The 16392-nt window shown below is 42.2% G+C and overlaps 1 protein-coding gene across 2 annotated transcripts in view; it reads left to right on the forward strand.

Moving 5' to 3' along the window:
• The window catches only part of Pip5k1b (phosphatidylinositol-4-phosphate 5-kinase type 1 beta), a 268940-nt gene that overhangs the window by 206372 nt on the left and 46176 nt on the right, over positions 1 to 16392 (forward strand). For both annotated transcript variants that reach the window (XM_052188073.1, XM_052188083.1), the window contains exons 10-13: positions 100 to 148; positions 2919 to 3003; positions 8285 to 8440; positions 11779 to 11923. In XM_052188073.1, the coding sequence (XP_052044033.1) occupies positions 100 to 148; positions 2919 to 3003; positions 8285 to 8440; positions 11779 to 11923 (435 nt within the window). The remainder of the gene's footprint in view (positions 1 to 99; positions 149 to 2918; positions 3004 to 8284; positions 8441 to 11778; positions 11924 to 16392) is intronic.

A 16392-nucleotide genomic window follows, 5' to 3' on the forward strand; every position in this document is an offset into this window, starting at 1 on the left:
TTCAAAAAGTAATCAAAACAATTTTTTCTTCTGAAAATTTACCAAATGGGAGCAGTTTTACATTCTCAGTGGTATTTTCTCCATCTGCTTACTTTTTAGGTTAATGAAGAAGTTAGAACATTCCTGGAAAGCTCTTGTTTATGATGGGGTGAGTGACCTATGCTTTGTTAAACTGGAGACATTTCTAGTCCTGCTGGGATTGTCGTTAGACTCAGAGGAGAGCAGAGAGCTTTGTGTGATCAGAGTCCGAGGCTGGGAAATTGGTTTGAGTTTGAGAACTTGAGACCACATAAATCTGAACAGCTGTTCAAATAAATGACATCCAGCCCAACAGCCACGTAGATATTAGGAAAGCAAAACTGTGGTTGCTTCCTTCTCTGTAGAATACGAAGTTTGCCTTTGTAAAGTAGGGGGGGGGGGGCTTTTTCAAAAAACTCTGAGAAGATGGGAGTCTTTGAAATGAAAACTAGGCTAAAGAAGATTTTGAGCCCTGACTATGATGGTGAACAGCCCTGGATTTGAACCAGTTCCCTACTTGACTGTCCACATGAGGAGGCAGACAGTTTTCTCATCATTTAGGGTCCAGTGCCTATCTGCTGTGAGGACGATGTGGGATATCGCATGTTAGTGTGCAGCTCAAGGTCTAACACATGGCAAAGGCGTAGAGAGTGAAAATGTTAGCATGGGATGTATTTACAAATGCAGTGAACTCTTTTGAGGATTTATTTTATTATTTTTAATTATCTGTATATTTGCATGTATGTGTGTAAGTTTATGTCACCTGAGTGTCTGTGCCCATGGAGATCAGAAGCATCAGATCACCCAGAGCTAGAGTTACCAATATAGGTGCTGGGAGCCAGTCACGGGTCCCCTGCAAGAACAGTGTGTGCTATTAACCACTGAGCCATCTCTTTAGTCCATGTTATGGGTATATATGTATATATACCCATATGTATGGGTGTGTGTGTATATATATATACATATACATATACATATACATATACACATACACTCATATCACACACTCATATCTAGATGTTCAATTGGAAACCTCTACTGCTGACAGAACTGAGCTTCTCTCAGTTAATAACTGGGATGCTTCCTCAGAGTCTAATGGTCAAAGACTTGATTTCATGTTTCCCTTTAAGATGTGAATAGACACCCTCCTCTGAAGGAAGATAAATGACAGATGCTATTCTCCTCCTTCCTGGAAAGGAATATGCATTTTTCAGTCCTGTGAAATATTGTTAATAACCTTTCAGCATGAAAAGAACTATGGGCTGGTGACTGGCTCCCATCAGAATATAACGTTAAATTATAGGCTCACAGAGTTGTTTCTGAGGATCAGCCACAGGTCAGTCAGATCAAGGATTCCTCTTATGAAAAAAAAAAATCAAGGTCAGTTAATTTTAGATCTCCCAGCTGAGAATGAGAACCTCACACACAGCACCTTGAGTGCAGAGGGTAAATGCCAAGTCCCCTAAGGTCACTTCATGTTTTCAAAGACACTTTTATTCCATTATCAGGTCAATGATTTAGTCTCAAGTTAGCATTGTAAGCATGTCTTCAGATCTTTAGTTTGGTCATAAGAAAGTATACATAACAACTGTAAGCAATAACCAAGACTTATTTTTGCTTGTTTGCAACTTTGTTTCTTATTCAGACAGGGTTTTTCAGGCCAAAGATAATAATGGAGGCCCACTGTAGTCAGGGGCTGAGTGTCAGTCAGCCATGGGGTCCCCTTACTTCTTACCAAGATTTCTAAGTCATAGAGCCTGTTGTGAGAAACTCTCCAGGTAAACAGAAGCTACCAGTACCATCGGAAGAGCACACACCACAGCAGAAACAAAAGTCTAGCCGCATCTCCGGCTCCCAAGGGTCTGTTCAGCCTCCCTAGTGTGACTGGAGAGCTGTGGCTTTTTAACTGCCCATTGCAGTTACAGGTGTTTCTAACCAGGAGCACATCGATTCATAGGACAGTGTGTTCATAGATATTGCAGATATTTCTAGTTAGGATTAGAATGTTTCTCATAAAGTTCGATTCATGGTATAATAAAGTCATAAATAGGAAAGCCCTGAGACTCTGGCTCTTCCCAGTATCACACAGCCTGTTAAAACTAGACTGCACCCCAGATGCAGATCTCCTGACTTCTGGCACAGTACTCCTTGAACCACACTGCAGACCCTTCTTCAGTGTCCACACTTGACCTTTTAGAAATTTCACGGTTGCGTTCCAGAAACCTACATTCAAAAATAGAGCCGTCTACCAGCTGAACATAGAGAATCCGCTCCTTTATCCAGGCTGTTCTCTGGATTATAATAAAATGACCTGTCAGTCCTAAAGTCTCCTGCCAACCACGAGAGGAACCTGACCCTTTCATTCAGTCCAGTCCCGTGTGGTCGGTAACTAACACGGTGAAACCTCAGGCAGTCTTCTTGCCTTGTTACCTAGTGGTGAAACCACACTGATTTAAATGTCACTCTTATTCTAGGGATGCTCTGTGTGTTTCTGTTCTTTCCAGTGTAACCAGGAACTGTGCCCTTCTTAACTGGCCCTTGCAAAGTTGCCGATGCTCCTGGCTAAAAGTGCAGAAGCCTCATTTAAACAGTGTATTCACTACACGTGCCACCCTTCATCTGGGACGGCACTTGGATTGCTCTGTTAGAAACAGAGCATGTAAGTGCCCCCCATGACCTGGTGGTGTAGACAGGACGGACAATTCTCACTTAAGGGTCACAGTCCTTTGGCTGTCGCTGCCTTCCCTTCATGTTCCATTTTGTGCTGAGTACATAGACTCTGTACTCGGAGTCTTGCCGCCTGCCCCCTTCTCATCCTTTGCCATGCTATATTTCAGACCTTGACCAACAGAGCCTTCTCCCCACTTAGGATGAACTCCATCTCTCTTTCTGTTTTTCAGGACACTGTTTCAGTTCATAGACCAAGTTTTTATGCAGATAGATTTTTAAAGTTTATGAATTCCAGAGTTTTCAAGAAAATTCAAGGTAAGAGTATTAGTTTCTTGTTTGGAGCACTGATGTCACCATATATCTGTGGAAAATTTTTGTTGGGAGAATGGGGAATTTTTTTTCCTTACTGCAGCGGTAATAATGACTATGGTTAAACATCATGATTTAATGGTGCCATGATTATTAGCTCATTTTTATGTTAAAAGAAAACACAATCTGGGGGTGAGGAGATGCTCAGTCAGTGAAGTGATATGAAAGGAGGACCCCAAGTTCAGACCCTTAGCTCCAGTGTGAAACACAGTATAACCTCTGCACTGGTGTGGCATGGACAGACAGATTGCTGTAGCTCGCTGGCCAGTCCATCAGCACCATGTTCAAAGGGAAACCCTTTCTCAAAATACAAACCTACATACAGTGGAGAGGAATTGAGGAAGACACACAACATCAACCCTTTGTTCTCCATATGCTCTTGCACATACTAAGTACAGCTAAGCTGTTGAAATGCAGATTTATTTATATGTAGCCATTGGCACCAATAGCTTAAAGAAGAAATCAAAGAGAAAATAGATAAAAACTTAGTCACCAATGAAAGTACACATACAATCAGGCATAGTGGCATATACCTATAATCGAAGCACTTAGGAAGCTGAGGCGGGAGGATTGGGAGTCCCCAGACTTGTCTAGGGTATATAGTGAGATCCTGTGTCAAAAGACAAAAATTAAACACAACATGTTCCACAAATGGTAGCCAACTACAGAGGCAGGGCTTAAGGTCAAAGCTATAGACTAAAAATTCCTACATCAAAATTTAAAGAAAGCCCCTATAGGTTTAGCTCAGCTGTGGTGCTTCCCGGCATGCACAGGGTCCAGACTGATGCCCAGCTCTGCAAAAATAAAAAAGGAGAAAGTTCTTAAACCAATATTCTGCCTTCAAACCATAACTAATTAAATAAATAGAAAAAAACTAAGCCCAAAACGAATAATGATTATTTTTGAATCAAAGTGTATATGGCATCTTCCTAATCTCTATACATACGGGGAACTTTCTATGTGCATACTATTAGTGTTCAAACGGTATGGAAAGTGGGGAATAAGCATATCATACCCATATTATTATTTTATCATTTAATTATTCCATAGTTCAACTTTATAACACAAATCGAATTGAATTAGTCAGTCTCAAAATCATGACATTAGTAATCATAAATTTTTCTTATATTTGCTGCAATTTGAAAATCCAAAGGAAACCATGATAATTACCTAAAAGCCCTTCGCCCAGGCCTGCCTAGTACTAAGATGTTGGCGAACTTCCTCCAGATTTTTTTTCTGTGCTTTGTGCATTTCTATAAAGCTGGTATCCAACAAAGCATGGGACTGGGAACTGCTGTGTGCAAGCTCCAGGTTTGATTTGGTTACACACACACACACACACACACACACACAGAGAGAGAGAGAGAGAGAGAGAGAGAGCAGCATAATGGTGACACCTTTTAGGCTCTGCCCTCTGGCTTCTGCATATCATTATAATTAGTTTCTCAGATCCTTGAATTTTCTAAACATTATTTGAAACTGAAATGCAGCATGAAAATTATAGGGGTGTGCCATAATCTTCTAATCATCTTTCAGTTTGGGACATCAGTTTGGGACATTTATATCATTTCTCCTTTTTCTCTTTCTAGCTAGTATTTTTATGAACATAGTTTCAAATAAATGCTGTGTCTAAATCTGGATTATTTACTTTGGATAGAGTTCAAATGTGGGAGTAGGATATTAAATGTACAGAGAAACCAAAGGCAACCCTCAGCCTGCAGTAGGCTTTTTAAATTATGCCATTCTGATACGTAGAAAACGTTACTTGATAGTTTTATTTTCTCAAATACTGGTTAGGTTCAAGCATTTCTCATGGTTTGTCAGCCATTTATACTTCCCTTGAGAATTGGGCTACATAATATTTGACCATGTATGTTGGGTGTTTATCATTTTTCCAGACAATTTACATAAGCTCTATGTTTATATAAACCTTCACCTTACTGCTCTGAGACCAGCTTTTATATACAATTGGCTGTCTCGGTGGCATCTTAAAATTTATTGTCAAATTGAGATCACTCTATAAATTACATTTTCTGCCCATGGTTTTTCTGACCTAAGATGGACCAAAAGTAGTGTTTATTCAGACTGCAAGTCTCTGGTGTTCAGGCTTAGGGCTCATATTCTCCAAGATCTTCTGCCTCTCTTCCCACCAAGCCTGTATTTTATAAAGTTCCAAAAGAACATGGCCCTTTAATGCTGCACAAGCATCTAATTCCAGAAGAGATACCTCCACATACTCCTTGCTTTGATAGCTGGGGTTTTTTGGTTGGTTGGTTGGTTGGTTGGTTGTTTTTTTGTTTTGTTTTGTTTTGTTTTGTTTTGTTTTGTTTTTCCCTTAGCGCAGTAGCATATAAACTGATATCATAATCAGTAGCTTCTTTAGTCCCCCAAAAAATACAGCATGTGTTACAGACTTTGCCAATCTCTGACTTGATAGTTTTATTTTCTCAAGTACTGGTTAGGTTCAAGCATTTCTCATGGTTTGTCATCCATTTATACTTCCCTTGAGAATTGGGCTACATAATATTTGACCATGTATGTTGGGTGTTTATCATTTTTACAAATGATTTACATAAGCTTGTAATGTAATAAGTCTTATTAAAACAAAAAGATTAATTTGTTTCTATTTAATGTGTATGAGTGTTTGCCTGCATGGATACATGTGTGCCATGTGCATGCAGTGCCCAGAGAGGCCAGAAGAGGGAGTCAGAGCTCTGAGTACCTCTCTTAGTTGAGACTAGCTGAAGTCTTGCATCTGTCTCTGAATTCAATCCATGAGGACAACACACTTCATTCAACCTCTGAAGAACTCCCAATGCCTTCATATTCTTATAGAAATAGTTCAACCTTGTAACTCATCTGAGGTGTCAGGGACCCCTAGCAGTCCTCAAGCCACGGCTCATACTCTCTGACTCAAATATCAAAACATGCTCCACGTAGAAATCTAAAGCTATTATAGCAAAGAGCAGGAATGTGTCACGGTTCATTAAAGATTGACAAAAGCAGAGGGGGTGTGCCAGCAGACGCCAGTGTGTGGATAATCCCTTCTGCCCTGGAAAGGAAAAGTGATCATTGCTCAACAGAAACCAGAGCCAGGGAACACCAGCTTTTGGTCCACTTAGTTACCATTAAAATCAATTGTGAGCAGCCAAGAGGAATGGCAAGATCAGTTGTTTGAACATCCAAAATCTCCTCTACGTTCACACAGATATACACGCATGCACACACACACACACACAGGCACGTATGTGTGGACACCTGCACCCATATGCATGCACATATGCACACATACACATCTTAACCAGAAAATGGAATGATAAAAGGTAGAAAAGCAACCATCCTTAATCAAGTGAAGAAAACAAGAAAGGCCCCTGCGGGGTTCACTCTCTAGCCCTGTGACCTGGAGTAAGCCCACTTTTCTAGGCCTGTAAAACGGCCAGCCTCCCTTAGATATTCCAGAAGTTTGAGATATGCAGTGTGAGTGTTGCCCTCCAGACTAAAGCCTGAGTCCACAAACATTTTTCACCATAGTGACAATCTTAACAAAACTGCTTGGTAGAGAGCTAAACCTTCCCTGGAAGCAAGGAGATGGCCCTCAGTCCTTCGCTTGTTCGAGAGTCCTGGAGTCCTTCTCCAATCAAATCTGTCCACAGAAAGCCCTAATGAGCCATGACATCCGAACTCAGGAGAGTCCCAGAGCTAAACACGGTGGCTAATCCATTTGCTGCTGGCGCTCCCCTTTAAGCAAACTTCCAAAGGACTGCTGCCAATAACAAGTTCAGGGGACGCTTAAACAGGTCTCAGCCTCCCTCTTTCCTCTACTTCCTCCAGTGTAATTCTCTAGCAATAATCAGCCAAGAAGAGTTACTGTGGGAAAGCAGGGACCTAAGTGGTGAAATCAGACTACAGCTCAAGCCACACCTACCAAAGCATCCACAGGCTTCCGGTGGGCGGGTGGGCATGGTGGCTTGGGGAAGCCCATTTTTGCTGGCCCGGGTTCCCAGCATGCTTTTCAGGTTGGAGAAGGCTATTCGGATAGAAATGTGTGTGACTCATACATCTGACAAGACCAGAGAGAAGGAATTTTCAGTGGGAAAATCATAAAGAAAGAAGCAATCAGAAGTAACGTGGCTAAATCGGGCAACATGAACATGGGATCAAACACGGGCACATTTCGAAAGTCTTGGTCCCTGGCTAATAAAACTGGGGTCATGAGAACTCTCAGTGCTACCATCTGCACTTACTGACTCTACCAGCCCCCTCCCAGCATGAGAAAAACCAAGAGGAGGAGAGGCGGTTCTTTAGACAAAATTGAAGTTCACCTCAAATAAGACTATTTCAAAATACAAAGTCCAACTCCTGTGTGTCTTAGAATAATATTTTTCTTAAAAATTAAACTATTTTGAGCATATAATATAGCCAAAAACAGACATTTTTATCTCCCTTGCTGTTTATAGATATGAAATGAGACCTTGGTTTTCTATTCTCAAATTATATCTAATATGTTAACTAATAAATAGAATATTAAATGTAGAACTCTGAATCTGACTTTGTTTTACTTCTTTAGTTCTGTGCTGTGGGGGGTCTTTAGTTTGAGTTTGGTTTTTTTGTTGTTGTTGTTTTGGGGTTTTTTGTTGTTGTTGTTGTTTGAGACAGGCCTCTGCCTCTGTCTCTCTGCCTCTGCCTCTGCCTCTGCCTCTGCCTCTGCCTCTGCCTCTCTGCCTCTGCCTCTGCCTCTCTGCCTCTGCTTCTCTGCCTCTGCCTCTCTGCCTCTGCCTCTGCCCCTGCCTCTCTGCCTCTACCTCTCTGCCTCTACCTCTCTGCCTCTGCCTCTCTGTCTCTCTGTCTCTACCTCTGCCTCTCTGCCTCTCTGCCTCTCTGCCTCTCTGCCTCTCTGCCTCTCTGCCTCTCTGCCTCTGCCTCTGCCTCTGCCTCTGCCTCTGCCTCTGCCTCTGCCTCTGCCTCTGCCTCTGCCTCTGCCTCTGCCTCTGCCTCTGCCTCTGGAGTGCCACCATACCCCAGACTATGTGGTTGTTTTAAAACAAGATCTCATTGTGTAACCCAGGCCAACCTCCAAGGCCTCCTGCCTCCTGCCTCAGCCTCCTCAGTTCTGGGACTGCCATTGTGCCTGGCTTTACAGTGTGACATGCCCCACTATGCCTGCCTTTACAATGGGACACCACCCCGCTCTGCCTGGCTTTTACAATCACTCATCCTTGCTCTCCAGCCCTGAAGGCCTCACCTTCTAAGAAACGCTGCAACTCCATCGCTGCACTGAAGGCAACCTCCCAGGAGATTGTGTCCTCCATCAGCCAGGAATGGAAGGATGAAACACGGGATTTGTTAACCGAAGGACAGAGTTTCAGCAGCCTGGATGAAGAAGGTAAACCCTCGCAATTTTCTAAAGTAGAAAAAAATCTAGTAAATTCTTTGATTAGTGTAAAGTCACAGTAGAAAAATTAGAGATAGGCTGGAGAGATGGCTCAGTCATTAAAGGCTAGGCTCATAACCAAAAATGTAAGAAAAATTAGAGACTATTTGCTCCAAGAGATAGCCTATTAATAAAATTTTACAGGTACAAGAGCATAATAAATGTATATAAATATGAAATGCCATACAAGCAATGCATGATATATGATTTATTATAAAAATAGTAAGGCTAAGATATTTAAAGAAAACATCTATAATCCACCTGTTTAATGAAAACAAATGCTAACGTATTGGTATTTGTTTTTCTAAGGTTTATTCTGTATGTGCTGTAGAGATACATACATACCTGCAAATGCACCATGTGTGCACATATGTCAGTGATGTAATAAGCCTTTTCAGTTTATTTAGAGCTACTTTAGTAAGTTTAAATAACTGTTAGAACTTGTTTACTTTGTATGAATGTCTTAGATAAACAGAAAGGGATAGATGTGGACTTTTTGTGCCTTTTTTCAGAATGGTGTATTCTGGCTGTTTGACAATGATGCTCTGTAACCTTGTATCTTTTTCTTTTCCCATGGCTTGCTGGCTAGAACTGCTGATAACAGTGGTGAACAGAAGTGATAGCTCTAGGCAGACTTACCTAGCCCTGATTTTTAAAACAGTGTTTCTAATGGTTCTTTTGTTTAAAATGATGCTTCTGTATTTCTTAACAATTGCCAGACCTTTCCTTATTCTTAACTTGCCAAAATGTTTTAACAAAACAAGAGTAGTGAATTTTAATAAATTCTTTTCTCTATCTACTGATTTGATGATTTGAATTTTCTATGTAATCCAATACGGGGAAGTGATGTTTTATATATTTCTATCAATTACTTCTTTAGTCTTTTTTTTTGGTTGGTTGGTTGGTTGGTTGGTTGGTTGGTTAGCTGGGTCTGTTATGTTCTTCAAGACAGGGTTTCTTTTGTGTAGCCCTGGAACTCACTCTGGAGACCAGGCTGGCCTTGAACTTATAGAGATCTGCCTGCTTCTGCTTCCCAAGTGCTAGGATTAAAGTTGTGCGCCATGATACCAGGCTTTTTGGATCTTTTGGTTCACAACAAATGTAGACTTCCTAAAATCAATATGTTCTTTGGAGAGTCTCCAAAGTTTGTCTTCCTATAAAAGATTCAAAACTTCTTACATATACTTTCTTTCCCTTAGAGTCTTCAGAATAGATTACTAGTTCTATCCCCCTTCCATCTTAGCATTTGTCTCCTTAGATTAAATTGAATTTCTCTATCATATTCTTATGTCTAATTCAAGGAGAATTAATGAATTTCCTATGGTAGTTAATGTTGCTAGCTTGGTGTGTTCTAGAGTCACCTAGGAGACAAACCTCCAGGCATACAAGTAGCGAATTGCCTAGATTAGTGTAACATCTGGGCACACTACTGAGAGAGTGTCTTGATTAGGTTAATTGCATCATTCCCTGGGCTTTCATCCTGAACTTCATGAGAGGGAGAAAGCTATAGCTAGGCATAAACATTCATCCCTGTCTGCATCTTGTCACACCAATAGAACAAGTAACCATTGATGTCTCTGCATCAATGACAGCAGTTCCTGGTAGATACCCACCCCCCTTCCTCTAAGCTGCCTTCTGTTTGCATCTTCCTTAGCAGGCTACCTGATTTCTGAGAACACACAGAAAATTATAGATGTCTACAGTTTGTGAAATTGGACAAAATTTGTTTTCTTAAATAACTCTTGTTTTAACAGACACTTTATTTTTTGTTTTCTTGTGTGTTTTAAACTGAAATCTTGTTAAGTTTCTTGGGCTGACCTTGAACTAGCAACCAGCCTATCTCAGGCTCCCTAATAGCTAGCTACATTAAAATTAAATATACTCACTCCACTGTTCCAAGAATACCTAGAAACAGAAGTAGTGCACCTGGGATATGATGTGCACCTGGGATGTGCACCTGTGTTGTGCACCTGGGATGTGATGTGCACCTGGGATGTGCACCTGGGATGTACACCTGGGATGGGTTTAGGGATTCTTTTTCTCATGAATTATTGGACCCATTGTTTACATATCTGGGCACCTTTTTACATGCTTTTCTCTCTACCTCATCAGATATTCTTCTTCAAATCTAAAATTCAGGGGCTGGAAATAGATTGGTGGTGGGGCATTTGCCTAGCATGTGTAGGGCCCTGGATTCATCCCAAACTACTACAAAAATAAGAAATGGCTAGATAGATAGATAGATAGATAGATAGATAGATAGATAGATAGATAGATAGATAGACAGGTAGACAGATACATACATACATACATACATACATGCATAGATAAACTTCAAACTCATCTGGGGCCATTTTCCTATTTTCCATTTACACAGTCAAAATACATCATTTGGGACGTTTTGCTGTACTGTATTCATTAACATTATTTCAACTCAGTTTGGTGAAAGATAAAGAATCCAGATAAGCCAAGAATGGTGGCATATGCCTTTAATCCCAACACTCATGAAGCAGAAACAGGGAGATCTCTGTGAGTTCAAGACTAGCTTGGTCTATATCATGAGTTCCAGGACACCCAGGGCTATATAATAAGACCCTGTGTCAGAAAGAGAGGGGGGAAATCCTTATTGATCTGGATGGGGCACAGCCCAGGTCACTGCTGAGCCTGGAGGGTTCATCCTTCTTGGGAGCGGAAGGCCCTAATGTAAATACTTTCTTGGATGCCTAAGATTTTAAATAGAAATAAGAATTTTCTCACTTTTAAAAGGGCAAGCTTGCTATTAAAAGAGGATGTTAAGAAGAGCCCTTGTTTGTGTCCAGAAGTCTGTGTGAGCTCATGTGGGATTGAGATGCCACAGGCTGTTTTTTGTTAAAGTGCTTGTTTGTATCCCTTGAAGTCTGCCTCTCCATGGAGGGCAAAGCGGTCCGTTCTGTTCATGCATCTGTTAGTCATCCTTTTAATCTCCACTGAATTATCTCCTTAAGCTCCTAGGACTTATTATGCCATCGTTTTGAAAGAGTAAATCACTTTATTAGGTTTTTAAAAGAGCATCCCTAATGTCATTTCCATAAGCCATTTTGTAAATTAATGTCATTTCCTTTCTGTCTAACCTGTTTGCAAGCAGCTATTTTACTTTTCTGTTGTAGTTCAGAAGAGCACGGTTAATTCGTAATTTCATTTGCAGCCTGAGACATAAAGTGAATGTTTTTGACTCGTTTAAGTCATTACAGATCTAAAGGGGTTTGCATTACCGAGATTCATGAGTGCATGTCTTTCCTTTTCCCCTCCAGCCCTGGGATCCCGACACAGGCCCGACCTGGTGCCCAGTACTCCATCATTATTTGAAGCTGCTTCCTTAGCGACCACAATATCATCTTCTTCCTTATATGTTGGTGAACACTATCCACACGACAGGACGACGCTTTACTCAAACAGGTAACATCCAGCACCGTCAGCTTGCCCATCAAGCTGTTACTCGGACAACCTCAGGAATACTTTAGAGTACCTTAGAGATGGTGTTCCTAGCAACCAGATGTGCCTGTCCCTGCCTTATGTGGAGGAGAAAGGACATGCCTTTATTGTGCTGTTGCAAAAACACATTTAAAGGAAAATGCTTCTGTTTCCTTTCGTAACTAATCATTACATTTTTGTAAAAAATAAGCTATAAAGAGTTATACACTTGGCTCCATGCAAAAAGACAAAGTTTTCATCATTTTTAATGGGGTATGTTTGTGTGTGTGTGTGTGTGTGTGTTTCACATGCAAGCAGCACATATATGTGTGTTTGCACACATGTATGTAGTCGTTCACATGTGTGAACTTGTGTATGCACGTGCCCGTGTACATGTAGAGATCAAAGGATCACCTCATGCATTGGTCATCACCTTCCGCCTTTTTTGTGACAGTGTCTCTGTTTTCCTGCCTCATAAGCAAAGTTTGCTGGCCCGGGAGCTGCAAAGAGTCTTCTGTCTGCCTCCAAGATTAGAGATGTGCTTGCTTTGTGTCACCTTTTTTTTTTTTTTAATTCATTGTTTCTAATGGCTGAATAGTACTCCATTGTGTAGATATACCACATTTTTTGCATCCACTCTTCTGTTGAGGGATACCTGGGTTCTTTCCAGCATCTGGCAACTATAAATAGGGCTGCTATGAACATAGTAGAGCATGTATCCTTCTTACATGCTGGGGAATCCTCTGGGTATATGCCCAGGAGTGGTATAGCAGGATCTTCTGGAAGTTGTGTCACCTTTTATATGCACTCTGGGGATTCAAACTCAGGTCCTCACATTCGCTTAAGTAGCAAATGCTTTCTATCCGAAAAGCCATGTTCATGAACTTTTACCAAGCCCCGCCTCCTTTTTTTTTTTGAAACAAAGGCTCATGTAGCACAAACCAGCCTTGAATTCACATTCAAGGTATGTGTCATTTGTTCGTTATACCCAGTCATATCCATCAGTACTCTCCAATATATGCATTTGCTAATATCACTGTGGCTTGAACCCTGGGCCTCAGGAGTACTTAGCAAGCACCCTGAGACTCTGCTACATCCCAGCCCATCAGCAACCTTTGAAACAACCTCTCTTCGTCCATATTACTCATGTAGCTACAAAGATGTTGTATACACTGTTTTGTGCATGAGCCCTTAATGACTATGGTAAAAAAGAATGTATTCATGACTCTCAGAGCCGCCAGGTCTATAAGTCTGGAATTCAGCATGGTCTTTGGCAAGCTGAAGTTTGGTAGTTGTATCTGCCTGCCAGTTGTATCTTGTCACTCTGCCTTCCTCTCTCAGCTGCATAGCAGAGTCCAGAGCACTGGGAAGCAAATGAGGCAGCATTGGCTCTGGACAAGCAGACAAGTGTGAGGCAGCGGGACTTGGTTTGAACCACTTCACCTGCACAGTCACCAGAAAGCTTCCTCTGTAGATAACTTACGTCTCTTCCAAGTGCATAAAGGGCCTTCGATTTGTCCAGCTTCCTCAGCTTGAAGAAATTTAATGTAACATATAATAGCTTAGTGTGAATGCGGGCCTTGAATGTTTAAATTTGGCTTCTCGGTCAAGCCCCCCGATGTATGGCACAGCAGATGAGGGGGGGCTGTACCCCATGAGTGTAAGCGGCACTTAGAGGGCAGCAGGAAAGTCACAGCAAGGTCTCAGCAATCTTAAGAGCAGTTCTTATAGCAACGGTCCTTCTTTATAGTTTGCTACTACCGTCATTACCAGGAGCATATCACTGGATGCGCTCTTGAATCATTTACCGCTAGCTACCTCTCCACAGCCACCCGCCCGCCTGCCTGGCTGACTGCACACTGTGGGCACTGTGCTCTGATTATGCACGCTTTCTCTCCTGCTGACGCTAGCTCACCTCCAGATTTGCATGTGGGGAATGGAACAGTGAGCCTTCTGTCTATAATACTCTGACAGTCTTCCCTCTCTCTTTGATGTTGCGTTGCTTTGAGCAGTCTTCTCTGGTACTCTCCTGTGGTATTTTGGGATCTTATACTTAGCTATCAGTCAGGGTTCAGCTGCAAGGACGAAAAATGCACTCCATTGGAAGCAGAAGGGAGCTGGGTGTTTTCAACAACGCGTGGGAAGGCTGGCTGAGAGGCATTAATCAGTCTTGGTCACCCTCCTGCAACACGGCAGCTGAATGGTACTCAGCCTCCCAGAGACAACTGGGAAAGCATTTCTGAGGTCCCAGGATGTCCTTACAAGAAGTCAACAAGGAAGCTCAGGCAACTTCATTTTTCCAGATACTTCTCAGCTGAGGAGACCCGAGGACCCTCCCAGCACCACCCTCTCTACTTTAGTGCCTGTCTCCTGCCTGCTCTCCCCACAGGCGTTTCTGCTGGTCACCTTGTTGTGTACAAAAAGCTGAAAGATCCACACAGTTACCTTCTCCTTAGGGAAATCATGAGGATCAGAGACTCAGGGATGCGGAAAACCCTGAAGAGAAATAACAGCCCGAGGACCGCTGGGAGTGAACGTCCCTGCATGACTGACCCACCGTGCCAGCCCTGCTTATTTACCAGGGAAACCAACGCAGCAAACTATGAAGTCATGCCCACATCACGGTTGTCTTGTTTCTTTAGTACTGTACGCCGTACTCCTTGAAGTCATAACTGACATGATCCTAAGTCTCACCTGGCTTACTTAAGTTTTAAAACCAAACACAGCCAGCCTGAGAAGAAAATGCATCAAACAAGGAAAAAGAAAGTGCATCAAATATTGACGTTGCAATTTACATCTGAGATTTTTCTGTTTGGCTGTGAGTCATGCTTCTGTTCCAAGTGGCCTGCTTTCCCATTTAAATTTGTGTTCCTTTTCTGTGCTCCTATAAGCTATAAATACTTCAAGTAACTGCCGTCGTCCTGTCTCTTTAGAGCCCTTAACTTTGAGACGTCGAACAGCCTCCAGATAAGTCCACACCTAAATTATGTATCGCGGTAGGAAATGGCTGTCTCTAGAATTCTTATTTTTAGAGGATCATTCTTTCTGGCTTTTAAAATTCCACTGTTTCTTAGAGTCTGGTTTGTTAAGTATACTCTCAAAATTGACTAGGAAGCAAAGAAAAAAGTTATAATGCCTTAAAAGTATATTTTTAACTGCAGGTTGAGAGTGTGTACTCTCTGTCTCTGTCTCTCTGTCTGTCTCTGTTCTCTCTCTCCTCTCTCTCTCTCTCTCTCTCTCTCTCTCTCCCGGGAGTGGGGAGGTGGGGGGTATGCACATGTGTATGTGCATAGCTGTCTCTGGAAAAGTCAGGAGTCTGCCCATCTTTGCCTCCCTGGTGCTAGGAATCTGAATTCGGGTCCTTGTGCCTGCCTGGCAAGCACTTTAAAGACACACCATCAGCAACCTGCTTCACAAACAAATCGAAGGTGTGTAAGTTTGAATTTCTGGTGCTGGAATTTTTCTTTCCTACTAAGAAATCAGTTCTTCTAAAAGAGATCTAGACTGAGCACTAATGACTAGAGGAGCAAATAGGTTTTCTCTCCAAACGAAGAGCAGTTCAACTTAAGGCTGTGAAATAAGTTATGTGCATAAGTGTTCATTCTCTCCATGATTCTGCTCCTGCACAGATGGGAGCAGAGCTTGGGCTCTGGTTATACATACAGAATGAAAGCTCACTTCCCCCCAATGCATCTGTGCTCCCCCATCACAGAAGCCCTTATCAGCATCACTGTACTGTGGTAGCTAGTCTCATATATTTGCCTGTGTTTTACTGGTGGCTATCTCTAACAGCTGGTCCACTATAAAGAGATGGAGTTTTATGAGAAGAGCAGATACCAGATACCATAGGAGAAGCAACTGGCCATACTTGGAGGAGGGCTGACAAATGTTTCTAACTGATGAGCCAACAGCTGCATCTCAGGCTGATTCAGAAGACCTGACAGCAGTCCTGAGCCCTCTTCTTCCCACCTGAGTATTGTCAACCTAGGAGCCAATGAACTGATTTCTGTAGCTATGAGTCTATTCTCCCAAACTGCCTACCACTCAGATTAAAGCCATGGCAGGAGAGCTAGCCATGCTGGTTGTGAGATGAGAGACCCCTTGTCTTAGTTAGGGTTTCCGTTGCTGTGAAGAGACACCATGACCAAGGCAACTCTTCTGAAGGAAAACATTTAATTGGGTCTTGCTTACGGTTTCAGGGGTTCAGTCAATTTTCATTATGGCTGGAAGCACGGCAGTATGCAGGCAGACCTGGTGCTGGAGGAGCAGAGAGTTCTACATCTTGATCCACAGGCAGCAGACAGAGACTGTGTGCCAAACTGGGCATAGCTTGAGTCTATATGAGACCCCAGAGCCTGCCTCCATAGTAACACACTTCCTCCAGCAAGACCACACCTACTCCAATACCTTCTAATAGGACCACTCCCAGTCAGCCAAGCATTCAAACACACATG

The sequence above is a fragment of the Apodemus sylvaticus genome, chromosome 1, assembly GCF_947179515.1.
Source record: "Apodemus sylvaticus chromosome 1, mApoSyl1.1, whole genome shotgun sequence".
NCBI classification, from domain to species: Eukaryota; Metazoa; Chordata; class Mammalia; order Rodentia; family Muridae; genus Apodemus; species Apodemus sylvaticus.